The sequence below is a fragment of the Balaenoptera physalus genome (assembly GCF_965194825.1).
Source record: "Balaenoptera physalus genome assembly, chromosome: 1".
Taxonomy (NCBI): domain Eukaryota; kingdom Metazoa; phylum Chordata; class Mammalia; order Artiodactyla; family Balaenopteridae; genus Balaenoptera; species Balaenoptera physalus.
In genome coordinates, this window is record NC_138882.1 from 2,072,239 (window position 1) to 2,090,887 (window position 18,649).

The 18,649-nt window shown below is 63.6% G+C and overlaps 2 protein-coding genes across 2 annotated transcripts in view; one reads left to right on the plus strand and one right to left on the minus strand.

Annotated features, from left to right (window-relative positions):
• LMOD1 (leiomodin 1) overlaps positions 1-10,624 on the plus strand; it is a 32,028-nt gene extending 21,404 nt beyond the window's left edge. Inside the window, exons 2-3 of the mRNA XM_082413422.1 lie at positions 7,845-9,296; positions 9,884-10,624. Coding sequence (XP_082269548.1) covers positions 7,845-9,296; positions 9,884-9,910 — 1,479 coding nt within the window. The 3' untranslated portion in view covers positions 9,911-10,624. The remainder of the gene's footprint in view (positions 1-7,844; positions 9,297-9,883) is intronic.
• Positions 10,625-14,576: 3,952 nt separating this feature from the next.
• On the minus strand, positions 14,577-17,396 carry SHISA4 (shisa family member 4). Its single transcript, XM_082414706.1, has 5 exons — positions 17,227-17,396; positions 16,790-16,961; positions 15,914-16,047; positions 15,017-15,184; positions 14,577-14,842 (listed from the first exon to the last, which is right to left on the minus strand). Exons 1-5 carry the CDS (start codon positions 17,297-17,299, stop codon positions 14,796-14,798), a joined length of 594 nt encoding a protein of 197 aa, XP_082270832.1. The 5' UTR covers positions 17,300-17,396; the 3' UTR covers positions 14,577-14,795.
• Between the last annotated feature and the right edge of the window lie 1,253 nt (positions 17,397-18,649).

An 18,649-nucleotide genomic window follows, 5' to 3' on the forward strand; every position in this document is an offset into this window, starting at 1 on the left:
GGCCAGGAGGTGGCTCGAGGGGGGAGGGGAGGGCTGGTCCACAGTGTCACATGTTTTCCAAGCAACTAAGCAAGATAAGGAATAAAAGACCTAAATCCAATTTAGCAACAAGGTCAGCGATGATCTGGGTGAGACATTTCCGTGGAATGTTGGGGGTTGAGGCGAAACTGTGTCGGATCCAGAGATGAACAGGGATTTAAAAAGAACTCTTTGGGGGAGGCTGGGGTAAAAGGATACAGACAGAGGGCACCTGGGCGGGGCGGTGGGCTTGAGGCAGGATTTGGTTGTCCTGGGGGAGGTGTGAGCACTTTTACAAGGTGATGGGAGGGAGCCAGGGAAGAGGAAGAGGTTAGGGCTCTGGGAGGCGGCCGGAGGGGAGGTGGGGGTGTAAGGAGTGGCGCTGGGAGCCAGAGCCCCAGGCAGGGGAGCCCCGGACAGGAGGAGGGAGGGGAGCCGCAGCCGGAGTGGGAGGATTCCCGCAGTTGGTTTCTGTTTATTCCGGGGATGTGAGTGGAGGAGGTGGTCTGCTGAGACTGCGGGTGGGGCAGGTCAGGGGAAAGGTTCACACAGATGCGTGGAGAGCAGGAGGCGCTGTAGACGGGGGGGACATGCGCTCAGTGAGGACGCCTGACTTTACCGGAAGCTCCTGTGCGCTGGGCACTGTTAGAGCTTCATGCAACTTCGTTGAAGCCACTGGACAGCCCGGGAAGGACTGTGGTCCCCAAGTTCACGTGAGAGCAAAGGCTGGACCCGGGCATTCTGACGTCAGAGCTGGGGCTCAGGAGGGGGTGTGTCCAGCAGCCTTGATGGGGAGCAGCACAGACGTGCAGTGGGCGAGAGTCAGGCCGGGGCTTGCACAGTGGCTGTGACCACGGTTGAGGGTTTTGTAAGGATGTGATTGACACACTCGGTACAAGGAAGGTTGGGTGGTGAAGCAGTCAAGGCAGCTGGTGTAGAGAAGCCAGAACCTGGGTTTCGCTCCAGGGATGCTGTTTCTGGGTGCAGACCCAAAAGGATTGAAAACAAGGGGACTTCCCTGCTGGTCCAGTGGTTAAGACTCTGCCTTCCAATGCAGGGGACGCAGGTTCGATCCCTGGTTGGGGAACTAAGATCCCACATGCCACGGGCCAACTAAGCCCACGCCCTTTCTGCCTCTCGGCTCCCACCTCCCTCCCCAGCTCCGGACATCCTCAAGGCTGGGGGCCTTAGCCAACTCCCCGAGGGCCTCTGGGCCCTGTCTCGGGTTTGGCCTCCTCAGGAGCGGCTGTGGGGAGCGTAGAAGTGCTCCCCGCTGGCCCTGCTGAAAGGCAGAGCCTCGGCCGTCTTTCCAGAGGACACGGGGTCACCTGCATCCTCCCCCAGCAGCCCGGGCCTCACACTGCCCCGCCGGTCTGACCCGGCTCAGCGGTCAGCCTAAGCGGTTCTGGGCTGCAGGGCTGGGGCCGGGCGGGAAGGCAGGTCAGGGTCCTCAGGACTGACCTCCAAGCCTCCGTCTGTTTCATTTCTGGCCCTCGTCAAGCACACAGGCCCTCTGAATTTCAGTCTCAGTGCCAAGTAATGTGGGAAAACCAACACAGGGAAGTAGAGGCCCGGGGTTGCAGACGCTGACTCCTTCAGCATCTAAATAAGAAGTGCCCCCCAGGTGCACACGTCCCCACGTGCCCTGAGCAGGTGGGAGCCTTCCTTTTTTTGACCTTCATTCCCACGAGGCTGTTTCCCCACCAGCCTGCCTTAGCAGAGGCCACGGGGCCCCTCCTGCCAGCCTGGACGTGAAATCCAGGGGAACCAGGGAATGCTGGCTGGCCGCCCCACCCCAGTCCCGGGCTCCTGGGGGGTTCCCGCCTGCCCTCTCTGCACCCCAGGGGCCAAGCCCGGTGCCTGGCACAGACCTGTCCCTCTGTGTGTGCCAACGACCGGGCACCCAGCGGATGAACGTCAGGTGTGCTCCACGTGCTTTGCCAGGAGCTCCTGGCGGGGGTGGCACCCACTCCTCGGATGGCAGGAAGGGCAGTGAAGAGCCCGGGAGATCCGGGCTTGACCTCCAGCCTCTCACTTCCCCCGACACGCCGTCTGCAGAGCCAGGAAAACGTTAGCACTGGTCCCCGACCCACGTGCTCCCCTTGCACACACTGTCCAACGGTGGTGGGTTTTCCATGTTTGTTTCCAAGATACTCTGACGACGTGGTAAAGGCTTGTAGGGACAGCGAAAGGCAGCCCGTGAGACACCAGGGAAGGTCATCGCGGGTGAGTCCCTCACCCCCACGTCCCCAAGCTTCCTCCTGCCTGAGCCCGGAGCTCAGCTCGCTCTGCCTGCTTGGATGGATGGATGGATGGATGGACGGACGGACGGATGGTCAGGAGTAACCGGAAGGATGGCTCAAGCCAAGCCCTCAGTGCAGCGTTTCAGTGAAACCCAGGACGGTGGGCTGTGGAGGAAACGGTTCAGACCCCAGAGCTGGAAGCCCGGCCTCCTCGGGGGTAGCTGTGCGGCCTTGTGTTTCAGTTTCATCCTGTGTGAAATGGGGACAATGACAGGCCCGCAGAGCATCGCACTGGGGCTGAGGGTTCCGGGAGGGGCGGGGGGCGTGGTGCCCTCTCCAGACGCGGCCAAAGCTGGGAAATGACCCGTTTCCTCACTGGGCAGGACAGTGGGTGCCTCACCGTCCCTGGTGTGCTGTCCCCAGGATGGGCTGGAGCCTGGGTGTCAGGGGTGGCTCCTCTTAGCCTCTTGACCTTGGCCCCTGGGCTCAGGGCACACCAGGCACACACGTCCCCGGGTGCCCTGAGCAGGCAGGAGGCTTTCTTTTGGGGGTCGAGGGGCACAGCCTCCAGCACAGCTTGTTGTGTTCGCGGGTGCGGACTGGCGCTAACCCTATCCACCCATGGGGCTCCAGACTGGGAGCACAGAGGGCCCTGAGCCTGGGCCTGTCCTCGCCTGGCATGGCCGTCGTTCCGCCAGGCACTGACCACTTGCAGGCCTTGTGCTGGGAGCTGCAGAGCTGCAAGCAGAGTCCTGGGTGCGCCTCAGAGAGTGCGAGAAGGCACGGTGCTGCCCTCACAGTGAGTGGTCCAGACCCCAGCCCAGCAATGGGAATTCCACTCCCAGCCCCCGTTCTCAGCGGACTAACCAGACACCAGTTATGGGCAGGAGCTGAGTGTCTGTATGAGCCCTGAACACCCCAGAAAGTATGTTTCCGGGAATGTTAACCAAGGGGTGTCAAAGCCCTATGCACCCTCCTTCCGTGCCCCCTCCCCCTCCCCCAGCCCCAAGCCACCCTCTGGGTCTGGGTTTCCTGCAAGCTGCCTGCAAAGCCAATGAACGCCCATGCAACTATAGGCAGAATTTTCCTGAACGATCCCAGCTTCCCGACAGCCCTGGAGGGAGCCGGTAGCTGCCTAGGGGACGATCGGTTGTTACAGACCTGAAGCTCAGCCCAACGAGCTGGCCTAAGCCTCAGCAGAGGCTCCTGCCCGCGAAGCACCAAGGGAAACGGGCACCGCCGTCCCTCCCAGGACTGCCAGCCCCAGCAATACCGCTCCCCACCCGCCGGCCCCCGAAGGCAATGGACTCTGCTGAAACTTCTTGTTGGGAGAATCTAGACTCTCTCTTCTTGGTGGAAAACAGTGAGAGAGCTGGCCCTCCGTGCAGCAGGAGGCTGGAGGGAGTGAGCTCTCTGGGCCCCCGTGAACCCTGGCCCTGCCCCTGTCCTGCCCTCAAGCCCGCCAGCCCTGTAAGGGAGCTGCCCTCCCAGGGGAACTTCGGGTGACCCCGGCCCACGGCCAGCTCCTCCCTGCCCTCCCTTGTAGACAGACGGCCCTGACAGCTGCAGTGCCTGACATCAGAGGTCACCAGGTGCCTGGAGAGAGTGGGGGCCAGGGCCCCAGCCCTCGGCCAGCCGGCTTCAGGGGAGAAGCAGGGGGGTGCGAGCTGGGCTGTGAGACACAGAGGGGCTGGTGGGGAGTGCAGGTGCAGGACAGGAAGGAGAGGTGTTTGGGGGGGCGCTCTGAGCACGGGAGCAGGACGTGCCCCCTGATGCTTTCCCGGGAAATGGAACCTTGACCAGGGAAGACCAAGAAGCAGCCCCAGCCAAGGCCAAGGGGAAATGCTGTCTTCTAAGGGGCTCCGCTCCACAGCCTTGAGGCTGTCAGCGCCCCCAGAACTCCAGTGAGGTCTGGGGAGACAGTTCTGGCAGCCGCGTCCCTGCCCCCAGCCCGGGTGCTCCAGACACAGACCTTCAGGGGCCTCACCACGCAGCCCTGGGGACACAGAGCCATCTGCGTGGGCACCACCCTGCTCTTGCTGTGGGGAAGGAGCAAATGCACCTAACCTCAAGGCCGTGGCCACCCCTGCCCCCTCGGCCCCGCCCCCTCCTAGGCTAGCGGGTCTGTTCTGCACTCCCTCCCCTTTTGAGGCGTTTCCCAGGCTCCACCTGCCCTCTGGGGGCCTGCGACCCTTTCTTGCAGACGCCTCGGGCCAGGATTACTCTTCCTCAGGTGATGGGTCACGGGAAGGACAGAGAGGACCTGGGTGGCAGTCAGCGTGAGCTCGCAGGGCACCGGTGGGCCGGGGGCTCAGTGTAGTGCACCAGGCGGGGAGGGGGTCCTCATCTTTAGGGACTTCCTGACAGGCACGCACTTCCTTTCCTCTCCTGCTTTGGCAGTGGAAGTGGGAAGCGCTCTCCCCTGTCCAATCAGACGAGACTTCCCGGGGAAGTAGTGCAAGGCCCAAGGCGGGGAAAGACACGGCACCCTGCCGTCCACACCCGCCAAGCACGCGTCCCCTGGACCCTGACCACCTGAAGGCACAGAGCAGAGTCACGAGGCCGAACGGCCTGGAGGAGCTGGGGGCCGGGAGCTGCCTCTTTCCCTGACCCTGACCCTGACCCTGGACTCACGGCGGGCCCCTGCCACGTGTCACGGGTCCTCAGAGATTTGCCGAGGTCATCCTTTCCACTCCCCTGCGTCCACAAGGAAGTCCCAAACCAACCCGTGGCTTCCCCTGACCCGAAAGCTTCTCCCAAAGGAAGACAATAACTCCGCTTAGTCTCATCCAGAGGCCTGCAGACCTTTGCTCCATGGAGGTCCCTAGTTCAACTCAACCTAAACCCGCTTCGTCGAGGGGCCTAGAGACAGGAACACAGAGTCACCCCCAGAGGTCACCAGGATGCAGCCCCAGTTCCAGCAGCAGAAGTCGGCCTGGCGTCCGCCTCAGACAAGCAAGGAGGCAGCGTGCTCTGTGCCGAGGAGCTTGGCTCCACGGAAGCCCGGCCCCGGGACAAAGCAGGGCTGCTTCTCCTTTTAAGGCAACATCTGAGCTCTCGGCCCCAGCCCCACTCATTCCTGGCTATTTGGAGGCAACGATGATTACTCAGCGCCACCCCGCACCCCCCCACCCCCGGCCTGTTTTTCATTAGGTTCTTTTTAAAGGGCTGGCGCCCCCCCTGTAGAGCAGACACGTGGCAGAACCCAGCCCACTAGGAGCCGGTGCGGGGAGCGCACAGGTCGGGGGAGAATCCCGATGAAGACAACGTGGGGCCAGAGAGAGGGCTAGGATGTTGGAAAACAGTCCTGAGAGGCTGGGTGAGGGCGGGAGAGAAGGCGGGCGTAGGTTCTGCGGGCAGCGGGGGGGGGGGGGTGCTTTTGCCCATCCCCACCCCGCCCCACGGGGGCGCTAGTGAGACAGGTCTGAAGTCGGGTTCTTGCGAATGCTGGGTGAAGCTGGCTAAGTTATCTTCCCTCTGGATCCCCAGTTTCCCTCCAAGCGAGGCCTGCGAGCGGCATGGGAACCCGGCCGAGGGCAGCAGGACCGTGTGCCGTGGGCACGGCCGGGGGCCTGACCTCCGTCTGGGGGGTGGGCCACAGCCCCAGCTCACCCACAGCTCCTCGAGGGGACAGCATCTGTGATGGAACCACTCTGAACTCGGGGGGACGGGGAGGGCGAGAGGCTCCCTGGCCAGACGGTGGGTGGGTTCTTACAAATGTCCTAAAAGGGCTGAGCCACCGGGCCCCTCACTGGCCTCGTATCTGCAAGTTCCTCTCTCCCTTTCGAATCAAGGCACGATCGCCACCCCTCCTGGCCCAGCCCTGGAAGGTGCTCTGAAGGGTCACCCGTGTTGTGGGAGCTGGAGTGAGTGGGAGGGGGCTCTGTGCCCCACGAGTCCCGACCTGGGCCTGCGAGGCAGGAGGAGGGAAGTGGTGCCGTCCAAGGCCCTGGCTCAGCAGGCCCCGTGCCCCATGGCTGCCTGATGGGATTCTGGCAGCGGAGCTAAATGAACCCTGGGGCTGGTCCCCAAGGGCATGTGTTTGTGGTCCAGGTGCACACTGTTTCCATAGGGCCAACCGGCACCCCACTCCCTCCGGGACACGTGAGGAAGGGCCACGTAGGCCGAGTGGGCTTCTGTCCCCACAGCCACCTGGCTCCCGAGAGACAGAACACCTCCCGGTGGTCGGGCCATAGCCTCCTCCTGTTAAGAACCTTCAGAAGGACATCGGGGCGTCCCTGGGGGCCCGGCTGCCCTGGGGTCTATCACAGCTGGACAGGGTTAAATCTAATATCTCGTCTTAGGCGATTCAGCTGCTCCCGCGGCTCTCAGAATAAGGTGCAGACGTCACGCCCTGGCCTCTAGCTCAACACAGCATCCTTGCCACCGTCCCCCGCCACCTCAGCATGGGTCCAGCTCTCCCGAGGCCAGCTGACCTGGCGGGTCCCGGGCTCCTCACAGAGAGGGCTGGGCCTTAACACAGTGCTTGCTAAAAAATAAGGGAAATGATGTGGGCTTTTCAAAAAGCCACATATATTTGATGTAAAGGTATGTCCTTTATTCTGTTACGTCTACCTTCCTTCTTTATTGTTGGCTCCTTCTTATTTCGATGAGCTGAGGATGGTAGACAGAATTTACAAATACTCCTAACTGATAAAATAAAACATAAGCAGTCCTTTGTTGGTCCTTCCAACCTTTTTTTCCTTTGAAAAGGTCTCGGCTGTAAAAACCCCAGGATCTGAGAATCACTGACCTACTCCTGGGAGCCAGGGCAAGGCCCTGAGGCTCCCGCCCGGAGCACAGGAAGCAAGGGGAGCCCAGGAGATCAAGACAACTAATGTTTTTTTGTTGTTTTTTTTTAATTTTTTATTTATTTTTATTTATTTATTTATGGCTGTGCTGGGTCTTCGTTTCTGTGCGAGGGCTTTCTCTAGTTGCGGCAAGTGGGGACCACTCTTCATCGCAGTGTGCGGGCCTCTCACTATCACGGTCTCTCTTGTTGCGGAGCACAGGCTCCAGACGTGCAGGCTCAGTAGTTGTGGCTCACGGGCCTAGTTGCTCTGCGGCATGTGGGATCCTCCCAGACCAGGGCTCGAACCCGTGTCCCCTGCATTGGCAGGCGGACTCTCAACCACTGTGCCACCAGAGAAGCCCCAAGACAACTAATGTTTTAATGAATACTGTAAAAAATCAAATTTAACACAAAGAAAGCAATATGGACAAAAATCTAAAATTTTAAACAAAGACACGACCAGTTCTAGGGATGTTCCAGCAAGGCTCAGCAGGGTCCACCTTCCCAGTCACCCACGACAGAGGAGAGCAGTTCAGGGTCTGAGATCCTCTGGGGAGGAAGGGCCACAGCCGCCCAGGAATTCCCTTTGGGGCCTCACGACCCTGACGTTCTGTGAGTCTGATGTCAGCTCGGTCTCTGCACATGACCCCAAGCCCCCGCATGGCGTCCTCAACGGAGACTGTCTGGAGGCTCCAGGCGGTTACATAAGTGACCCCCACGCTGTCCCCAGGCTCATTCCTCTGCCTCCGTAGCCAGCTCTTCATGTTTATTTTTCTTTCCTGAATTCTTAGGAGGGCAAGCAAGTGGAGACCAAGACAGATGCCAAGAAGGGAGAGGAAAGGGGCAGAGATGCCAGCAAAAAGCCCCTGGGCCCCAGACGGGACTCAGACCTGGGGAAGGAGCCAAAGAGGGGCGGCTTGAAGAAAAGCTTCTCAAGAGACAAGGACGAAGCTGAAGGCAAAGGCGCAGAGAGGCCCAAGGAGGAGAAGCTCGTCAGGGGCCTCGAGAAGGGCCGGGTCAGGGCCGCGGTGGACAAGAAGGAGGCCGGGAAGGAGGGGCGGGCGCAGGAGGGGACGGCAGCCCCCAGGAAGGGCGAGGAGAGGCAGGGGAGTGTGAGCGGAGACAAGGGGAAGAAGGGAGAGGAGAAGAAGGACACAAGCCAGAGAGAGGAGGCCGAGAAGGTGCAGGGGCAGAGGAAGGACACGGACGCCCGGACGGAGGGCCAGAAGGCGGAGAGAGGCAGCAGGGACAGGGGTGCCAGGCCGGAGGACGAGAAGGCCAGAAAGGAGGAGCCCCGCCGTGCAAAGGCCCCCCGCGAAGAGAGCAAGAGCCCGGCGGCGCCGGAGAGATCAGCCCCTGGAGCCCCCGCCGAGCCCGCCGACGGGCCGGCCCAGGCTGAGGAGGAGGCGGCCCCCAGCGTCTTTGACGAGCCCCTGGAGAGGGTGAAGAGCAACGACCCGGAGGTGACCGAGCTCAACGTGAACAACTCGGACTGCATCACCCCTGAGATCCTGGTGCGCTTCGCCGAGGCGCTGGAGTTCAACACGGCCGTCAAGGTCTTCGCCTTGGCCAACACGCGGGCGGACGATCACGTGGCGTTCGCCATCGCCATCATGCTCAAGGCCAACAAGACCATCACCAGCCTGAACCTGGACTCCAATCACATCACCGGCAAGGGCATCCTGGCCATCTTCCGGGCCCTCCTGCAGAACACCTCGCTGACCGAGCTCCGCTTCCACAACCAGCGCCACATCTGCGGCGGCAAGACCGAGATGGAGATGGCCAAGCTGCTCAAGGAGAACACCACGCTGCTCAAGCTGGGCTACCACTTCGAGCTGGCCGGGCCCCGCATGACCGTCACCAACCTGCTCAGCCGCAACATGGACCGCCAGCGGCAGAAGCGGCTGCAGGAGCAGCGCCAGGCGCGCGAGGCCAGCGGGGGGGCGGCGCTGCTGGAGGTGCCCCGCGCCGGGGCCCCCGCCCGCGGCTCTCCCAGGCCCTCCCCGCAGCCGTCCCCCAGGGCCGCTCCCAAGAACTCCCCGGGGAAAGGGGGCGCCCCGGCCGCACCCCCCCCACCGCCGCCGCCCCTGGCCCCCCCGCTCCTCGTGGAGAACCTGAAGAACTCGCTCTCGCCGGCCACCCAGCGCAAGATGGGCGACAAGGTCCTCCCCGCCCAGGAGAAGAACTCCCGGGACCAGCTGCTGGCCGCCATCCGCTCCAGTAACCTCAAGCAGCTCAAGAAGGTGAGCGGGTGCGCTCAGCCGCAGCGCGGGGCTGGGAGGGGGCTGGCTCATCTCACCGCCCTCCGCCCCAGCCTGGCCGCCCCGCCTCCCCCGCGAGGGAGCCTGCCCTTCCTCTCCGGGGCTCCCTTTAGCCCCTCACCCTGCAGTGGAACCCCTTTCTCCCAGAAATGGAGAAGCAGCTTCAGACCCTTCCTCCCTCCCCCCATTCCCCAAACCCAGATGGTCTTTGTTTTCCTAATTCCCTCTCAGGACCAGCCAAGTCCTACAGGTCAGTTTATCCCAAAGGTCTTTGGGAAGCAGTCCGTCCCTGGAGACCCTGCTTCTCAAGGCTCGGCCTCCCTGGGTGGTGGAGTCTCGGTCCTCTGCCCGGCTGACCCCACCCCTACACGGTCACTCCTGAGATCCCGCACAACCTCGACTGTAACTCCAGGGTCACTCGATGGCATCGGGTTTTCACAGAAACGGGAAAGGGCTCCCTCTGTCCACACATCCTCTCTTCGTGAGCCCAGCAGGAAAGGAAGCGAGAGGGGTTCCAGAAGCCCCCGCTGGGTTCCCTCCTCTAAACCGTCTCTGCTCTGCCCGGACAGGTGGAGGTGCCCAAGCTGCTCCAGTAGGACCGGGCTGCAGGCGCCATCCGCCACGCCACGCCTGCCCAGGCCCCGCTTCCCAGGGCCGCACAGACCCCGCCCGCCACGCCGGCTGACCTGCTCCGGACGTCCCTGCCCTGCCGTGGGAGAGCTGGAGGCCTGGGCCAGCTCCGGGAAGGATGCCTTCTCTCCTTGCTTTCCTTTTCTTGTCTCTGAGGCTCTCCACAAATGTCTCATACCTGGAGCTGAGGTTTCTGGACAAGAAGAGTCCTTTCAGCACGTGACCGAGAAGACGGCACGCCTGGGGCCCATGCGGCTGGCAAGCTGCCAAAGTCCTAGGATCCAGAAACGATGTCTCCCAGGGACCACGTGACCACACGCCCGGCCCCACTGCCCCGCTAGGGCCAGGATTCAGGCCTCTGAGGAGCCCTTGGGGCAAGGCCGCTGCGCTGCTGGCTCTCTGTGTGGGGCAAGCCTGGAAGACTGGAGGGCCAAGGGCCCAGGGAAGAGGGAGGAGGGGCTGAGGACACCCTCAAGCCCCTCCCAGCTAATCAGAGGACACGGCAGGGGCGGCGAGCCGGGGGGAGCGGGCTCCAGACATGAGGAGGGGACAGACAGCAGCTGGACCCGAAGGTTTGATGCCAAAGCAGACATTTCCTCACACCCACCTGCTGCTGTATAGATAGCTGTGTATCTGTTTTTCCATAAGATTTTGATAATATATACGAGCCTTTAGCTGTGCATGGTTGTGCTCACCTCTGTGCTGTCCCGAGGCTCCCGATACTCACCTGGGCTCCCTGGAGGGCTCCAGAAACTCAGGTTCCCTGCCATGCCTCCCCAGGTTGCCACACACAAGCTCCCATCCGCAGAAAGCGGAGTGTGAGGGAAAGACTCGGACAGAGGGGAGGGCTCCCGCTGACCTGGCTGTCCAGGCCCTGGGGTCACTGGGCAGAGCTGCCCACCGTCGGGGTGGCAGGCAGAGTGGAGCGCAGGGCGCCGGGATGACTATATCAGGCGTGTTCTCGATGCTCCTCCGCGACTCTTCCTAACAGCGGGCTCCAGCCATCTCCTCCCAGCAGCCCCAGGCCACTGGGGAGCAGTGCCCACACGGCTGTGCCCCCTCTGCCCCACGCCCTCCATCCCCGCCCGATACAGCAAAGGCATCTCTCTGGTTTGATCGGCTAAAGGAGCTACACCCCTGTCGCTGTGGAACTGCCACCTGGGTGTGGGTCAGATGTAGGCTTTCCTGCAGCTTCCCGTCTGCAGGGCGGAGGTGGGGCGTCCCTGCGCCAAAGCGGGACCCCTGAGCTAGGTCTGGCCAGAAACAGAGCGCAGGCTGGTCCCGGAAGCAGAGAGCTCAGCTCCCAGGGCGCACCCTGCCCCCTCCCCCCACCCACGCGCCTGTCCCCCAGAAACCCAACCAAGGCCGGGCCGGAGGGGGACACACTGCCGCCCCCAAGCTAAGCGCAGCAAGTCTGCGGGCCGAGGCTGCAGCTCTGTGAGCCGGACGGACATCACCTCCGCGTCGCAGACAAAGCCTGGCCCAGAGAGTGTGACACGGGCCGCGACCACTCAGCTCATCAGGAGCCCGAGCTCCGCCCCGGAGCTGCTCCTGGTGACGCCCCCTCCCGGCACCAACAAGCGCAGGTGAAGGGGCTCAGGAGGCCTAAGCGACCCCGCTCGCCAGGGTCCAGATCCTAGAGCTCCAGCTGGACCTGTCGCTTTAGGGCGTGACACACTTAACTCAAGATTAGCCGACAAAAAACCACCTTCCGCTGTTTCTGGGCCTCCAGGGGCACCGCCCTCCCCCTCCCCCTCTCCCCTCTCCGCTCCGCGGTGGCCTCCGCAGGCCGATGACGTCATCCCCTCCGAGCCTGGGGTGGTGGCGCAGCGCCACCTGGCGGACACCGCGGCCCCGGGCCTTCTGCCGCGCAGCGTTCCGAGCCCGGAGGGTGGACAGCTGGACCTGGCACGGCCCAACTGCGGGGAGGCCTGGGGGCGGGGCGGCCGGGAGCGTCCTCGGGGCGCGGGTGCTCTGGGATCAGCTGAATTGAGGGGAGGGGTTGCAAGGCGGGGCAAACGACCTGACAGCTGATGGATCCGGATTCAAACCCAGGTTTCCTGCCGACCTGGGCCAAGAGGCTCCCCCAGGGCCCTCCGGCCGCCGCACTCTCTCCCCGACCCCGTCCAGGGGTCCATCTGAGACGCTGGCCCCAGGCCCCGCCCGCAGGAAAAGTGCCCCCCCTCCCCTATCCCCTCCCCTGTCCCCTCGCCGGGCCTGGGGGCGGTGTGTACAAGCTGGGGCCCAGGCCCTGGAGGCACTGGGCCTGCAGGGTCATTCGGCCCACTTCCTGTCGTAGGAGGCCCAGGCCAGGCGTCGGGACCAAGGCCACTCAGGTGGCTTCTGTAAGAAGCGTAAGGTCCGAATGCGGGTCACCCACCAAGTTCACCCAGCCTGGATAGGCGCGTGCCAGCTGCCTGCTGGGGAGGGCGGGGGAGGGGGACAGGCTGCTGGCCTGGGGAGGGTGCCCCTCGGCCGCCTTGCCCGTGCTCTACCCGCACTACCTGGCCACGCACCTTCTCCCCACCCCGCGGCCCCCTTCTGCAGGCCTCACCCCCTCCTCTATCCCACCCGCCCTCCAGCTTTCCCCTTGCCCCACCAGCGCTCCCCTTTCTTGCTGACCTCTGGCTCCTGGCCTGACTGTATTCCAAGTACCTGGGCCCTAGCCGTCTCCCTGGCTTCCTGCGCTGGGCTCAGCACGCCCACCACCACAGCATTCCCCGCTGCGCCCCGCGGCGCAGGCCGGCGGGCTTCGTGTAAGACGCCACCCTTCCCCATCTCGGCTTCCCAGACCTCCCCTCAGGGTCCCCGCCGGTCCCTCCCAGCCCGGCAGGACCCCACTGTCGCCCGATCCCTGAGGATCACGGCTCCTCCCACCCCACCCCACGTTGTAGGGTGTCTGCCGGTTTTCCGGGGTGCTGGTGCAGGAGCAGCTGTGCCCCGTCCCCTGGTGAGGAGCTGGGCCACAGAGGATGTGGCACTTTTGGAGACAGGGTGCTGTCTTGTTTTAAAAACTAGAGAACGTGAGGGGGCCCTCCTCTCTGCCTCCCACATGTGGAAGCTGCACTCTGTCACGGTCTCGCCTTTTCTGAGAATTCTCTTATTTTCAGTGCTCTGCAGAGCTAATTGACTGGAAGTGTTGGGGGCAGTGACGCGGGAGGCAGCTCTGACTGGGATAAACTTGACTCCCCTCCCAGACTACAGAGCAATTTTTAATTGGCCCCAGGCTGTTGACATAAGGATAATTAGTTATGACTGGCACGGCCTTGCATTCATTTACACGTCATTTCTTAGGGAAACTCAGAAATCTTATCCTGCAAACCTCCTCCACCTCCCAGCTTCAGGAGAGAGAGAGGGGGACGGTCCAAACCTTGGAGTGACCTGGTGACCGCCTCTCCCAGTGTGTGACAGCAGAACCTGCGGCCGGAAGCCAGGACACTCGCGGCCCCTCCCACCTCCCTGCCCCATCCTCAAGGAAAAGGTGGACTTGGAGCTGTGGTCCCAGCTCTGGCCCCAGCAGCCCTAGCTTCTCCTCCATCTGGGTCAGGTCCAGGGACAGAGGTCTGACCCTTCCCCAAAGCAGCTGGCCCAGGAGCTCCCCGCCTGGGCTGTGTGACAAGAGCCTCCAGTGGGCCCCGGGCATGGTTAGCACTATGGCCATCCAGACGAGGCTGCTGGGGCCCAGAGGCCTGAGGAAACCAAAGGGCAAGCAGGTTGCAGTGGGGCTGGAGGACCGCGGATGGAGGGGAGGGGGGCTGAGCCGAGGGGCTTGGGAAGGGGGAGATGGCGGATTGGGTGGCTTTCCAAGCTGAGTTGGCACTTTTCCCACTTGAATTAAAAACTGGCCCACGTCCTCCGGAGGCGAGGTCAGGGGGGCGGGGGAGGGGACCTGCCTGGCCCAGTAGAGACACAGAATTGGGCCTGGGGGCCTCGTGCCTTGGGCTCCCCTGGTGCTCCAAGGCGGCTGACAGCACCTGCCCAGGCTGGCTCCTCTGATGGGGAAGGGCGGACCTGACCAAGCTTCCAGTACGCGGTTCACCCTCAGGACAGCCCTGAGGCAGCATCCGCATTCTACAGATGAGGAAGCTGAGACCCGGCAACCTTGGGAGACACAGACACACCCAGGTCCGAGTGTGGGGCCCAGGGCACCGAAGGCGGGCAGGGGCCCTTGGGCGCTGGCGGTGCCTCACTCGCCGGCCCCTCGTGGGGCATCTAACCAACGAGCGCCCTCTTCCCTGCAGCGGCAGGGCCCGCCTCCAGGCTCTGGGGACCAGCCCGAGGAGCCCTCAGCCTGGGGGCTTCTGCCTGTGCTCCGGCCCTGGCACCCGCCCTCCCCTGCTTCAGGGCTGTGGGGCTGCGGGCAGAGCCAGGAAGTTGTGCGTGGCCCAATGACACAGCCCACATGACATGTCATTACAGCTTTAATCCAGCAGCCGGAGCACGGCCCACGGGGGCGCCAGGAGGAGGGCTTCTGCCCACGGCCGGCGGAGCCCCCGCAGCGCCGGCCCCCTCAGCCCACGGCGGGCAAACAGGAGCGGCCCAGCCTTCCCGGCTGGGGTCCTGGGAGGAGAAGGACTAAAAGAAAGCAGGGGCTGTGACCCAGGCTTTCCCGTCCTTCCCCCGCCCCGGATAAAAATAGTCCAGGCATCCCAGGCCCTCCCCACCCACCCCTCATTCACGGCCAAGTTCCAGCTCAGCTCCTGTTGCTCTCCCTGGGGCTCTGTTCCCAGAAGGTCTCAGGGCGCAGCTTGGTCTGGGGCCTGGCGAGTAGAGGACCCTGCCCACCCCCAGGGCCGGATGGAGGTTCAGGCGGGGGCATCCCTGAGGGACGGCCGAGACACAGCTGGTTTCTCAGGCTCCCGGGTAGGAGGGCTGGGGTGGCATATATGGGGGAGGAGCTGCAAGCCAAGGAGACAGGATGAGGGTCACAGTGGCACGGGAGGGCACAAAGGAACCCCTGACCGCAGGACCACGCAGGACCCCCGGGGCCAAGGCAGCCTGGAGGTCTGGGAGAAGGACTCCGGTTGTGAGGGGGTGGGGGGCGGGCAGGTGGGAGCAAAGGGCTCACTTACCTGCAGGGTTGTAGACAGGGGGCCCCGCCGGGTAGAGTGGATACTGGGGTGCAGGACCACTAGGTGGGTACATGAAGCCAGGCTGTGGGGCTGCAGGGCCAGCTTTGGGGTCCTGGGGATACGGGTACACCGGCTGCATTGGGATGCCTGTCATTGGGATCTCCTGGCCTAGTGGGGGCACAAGGACCAGCATTCAGGGCCCTGCCGCCATGGGAAGCCACCTCCTCCGGCCCAGGAGGCCCTGCCGCCATGGGAAGCCACCTCCTCCGGCCCGGGAGGCCCTGCCGCCTCTGCTCCCAGACCCTGCTCGGCCAAGTCCAGCAGGGAGCCTGCAGGTGGCCCCTGCTGGTCAGTCTGGGTTCAGCAGTCTGCTCCCTCAGGGGGTTTCAGAGACCTCCTGGGCCAGAGAGCACGGCCTGGGGAACGTCTTACCTGGGCAAGGAGATGGCCGCTGTGGGGCTGGAATCTTGCAACCTAGCAGAGCTGCCCCCAGCGGGGGTCCTCCCACACTGATGCCCTGCCCGGGAGTCACTGTTCCCACGCCCACCAGTCTGGGCCTATGTGCAGTCACACGCCAACTCAGGCACGCGCCCTTCGAGCGCACCCGATGACGCTCACGCTCCAGGCCCCACCCCAGTGCTTCCTAAGAGCCAAGAGCACGCACAAACCCAGGGCAGGCACACTGATGCCGGCAAACGGTGCCAGGCGCACTCGTGTATACCAGTCCAGCGTTCACACGTGCCCCTGCACGCTCCTGTTTCTGGGGTTACATGCTGGCAAGTGTGTGTCTGGAAGCACACGCTGCTGCAGGACCCCACCCCCTTGACCTCTGGTGCCCACCGTGGGTCACAGCCTGGCCCAGCTCAGGCTCCCCTGCCCCGTCCCACACGGACGCACCTTCAAATGGGCTCTGCAGCTGCTGGCGCCGGCGGTACAGGTAGCAGCAGGAACAGAGGAAGCAGCAGATGGTGGTGGCGACCACGGCCACGAAGAGGATCACGGCAGAGGCGATGCCCGCTATGGTCTTGGGACTTGGACAAAGAACAGGTCCCCTCACCTTCCAACCTCAAGGGGGGGAATCTTCACCACGCTGACAGTAACACTGGGCTCGGACCCCTGGCCGGCAGGGGGCCACCACAAACCGAGATGTGGGTCTCCTGGTGGGGCTGTGCCCGACCGGTGTGGGTAGATCTTAGGGGGCCACACTTCCCGGAAGGCCAGGCGGCCTGCTGGTCAGAGAGCGGCCGGCGGGGCTGTGGAGTGTGCGCCCCCGTCCATGACTTAACTGGTTAGATTCCAGCACGGGAGCCCTGAAAGCCCCCTGGGAAATGATCCAGAGCTGTTTTCTCAGATCCCACTTCAATCACAGCCTCCCTATACCTGTTCTATATGTCAGCGTCCCCTCCAATAAGAAGTTTGAAAACCACTCATTGTGTCCCCCCCTTTTCATGGAGAGGAAACCGTGACCCACCCGGGACATGTCCTCCCCAAGATCACGCAGCTGGTGAGCAGCGGACCTGGGAATCAGACCCCCGTCTCCCACCTTCCGGCCAGAGCTCCACTGCGCCCAGAGCTCCACTGCGCCCGGTTGCGCAGGCCCGGAGCGAGGGGAGAACTCAGCCCAGCCAGCGGTGACCACATGACGGTAACTAGCCGGCCCCTCCTGGAACTCCCCAGCCCCGGCGCTACAGCCCCGCTTCGTGCCCAAGCCGGAGCCCTGGGTGTGGGCTAAGAATGTGAAGGCGGACGAGGAGGGGAGGGGCCGGAGCCCACCTGAAGGCCAGGCAGTGCTTCTGCTGCCTCTCGGTGATGAGCAAGGTCAGGTCCCGGCAGCAGTACCGCTGGTAGCAGGTCCCGCAGCAGAAGGTGAAGAACTCGCAGTTGAAGCCCGGATGCCAGGAGCCATTCCGGTCCAGGTACCACAGGCAGTCCTCGCCGGCCAGCGCTGTGGGCACGGACGGGGGTACCCAGTGGCCGCCCAGCCCCACTCCCACTCCCCGGAGCTCCACCCTGGTCCCTGCGCCCAGAGGCCTCTGCCCGGAGCGGCCCCTGGGGTCGGCCCCACGCCCAGCACCCGCCGCCCTCCCCTCCCGCGGACCCCGCAACGCCGGGTCGTAGCCTCCCCCAGGGTCTCCGGGGCGCGGGCTCTCCCAGGGTCTTCGGGACCGCGCGCCGAGACCTCCCCCGCGCCCCCGGCCCCCGGCCCTTACCCAGGGGCGCCCCCAGCACCAGGAGCGCGATCGCGGCGAGCGGCGCGGCCCCGCGGAGCCCGGCGGGCGGCATGGCGGGGCGCGGGGAGCGGCGCGGGGCGCGCAGGACGACGCCGGCCGCCCAGCTCCGCGGGGCCAGCGCGCCCGCCGGCTCCTCTCCGCCTACTCTGGGCGGGGCTCGGCCGGTCGGCGCTGACCCTGCCCCCGCGCCCCGCCCGTCCGGGCTCCGCCCAGGACACGCCCCGGACACGCCCCGAGCGGGCTCCTCCTTTCAAGTCCCCCCGGGACCAGTGACTGCTGGGCGCTGCGGCCGGCCGGGCCCGCCCCCTGCCTCGGCCCAATCGGCGTCACGGCACCCAGAAGCCCTGATCCTGGTGCCACCTCCGAGTGCTCAGGCGCAGCGGCCAACCCTGACCTTCCCTGTGCGGGACCTCCTCTGCCCCAGTGTCCAGCCCGGGACATCCTGCGGCGGCGGGAGGAGAGCGAGGAGGCGGGGGTCACCCCGCCCCCACCCCAGAACACAGGCGCCCATTGAGAGGCAGCTCAGAGCAGCTTTGTCCCCGCCGGGCCCACAGGCCTGGACCCTGCCAGCTGTGCTGGCTCCCTGAGTGGCCCCTTCCCCCTCCGAGTGGACAGCCCTGGCATGCGCCAGCCTATGGCCTCACCAGTCCGGATGGCAGGCAGCTGGGGCCACCTGGGGACCATCCAGTCCGACACCCTTGACAGTGAAAACCCCTTTCTTCGCAAAGCAGCCCCGCAGGCAGAGATACTGCAGTAGCCAGAGAGCATAGGGAGGCCCTCCCCGCCACTCCCATAGGGGGTCATCAATCTCCTTACAAATCTGTACTGAGTGTTGGTAGCTGTGCCCCTGCTCCAGGGCCTCCCTGACCAGGAACGTGCAGGGGACCAAGCTGTGGAGAAAATCCAAAGCTTTTCTCAGCCCCTCTGCGTGCATCCTTCAGGGCACTCAGACAGGCCCCTCATTTGGGGCTCCCCGGAATCCCACAAGCGAAACCAAGCTCACTGGTTGTATCAGTCCGTTTTACAGACAGAGATTTCTAGGACTCAAGGGTGTTAAAGGGTTTGTTCAAGGTAATAGAGCCAGTAAGTGGCAGAGGCATTCTAAATCCAGCTGGCTTTGCCTACTGAGTGGGAGAAGGTATTTGCAAATGATATATCTGATAAGGGTCAAAATCCAAAATATACAAAGAGCTCATACAACTCAACATAAAAAAAAAATAGATTAAAAAGATGGGCAGAGGACCTGAATAGACATTCTTCCAAAGAAGACATACAGATGGCCAATAGGTACATGAAAAGATGCTCAACATCATTAATCATCAGAGAAATACAATTCAAAACCACAGTGAGATGTCACCTCATGCCTGTCAGAGTGACTGTCATCAAAAATACAACAAATAAC

Excerpts from the sequence above, each read along its gene's own strand:
- SHISA4 (XM_082414706.1), bottom strand. The coding sequence starts at position 17,299 with ATGCCGCCCGCCGGGCTCCGCGGGGCCGCGCCGCTCGCCGCGATCGCG. Across the intron at positions 15,185-15,913 it reads GCTGCAGAGCCCATTTGAAG|GCCAGGAGATCCCAATGACA; the intron begins GTGCGTCCGTGT and ends TGCCCCCACTAG. Across the intron at positions 14,843-15,016 it reads CCCTGTCTACAACCCTGCAG|CTCCTCCCCCATATATGCCA; the intron begins GTAAGTGAGCCC and ends CTTGGCTTGCAG.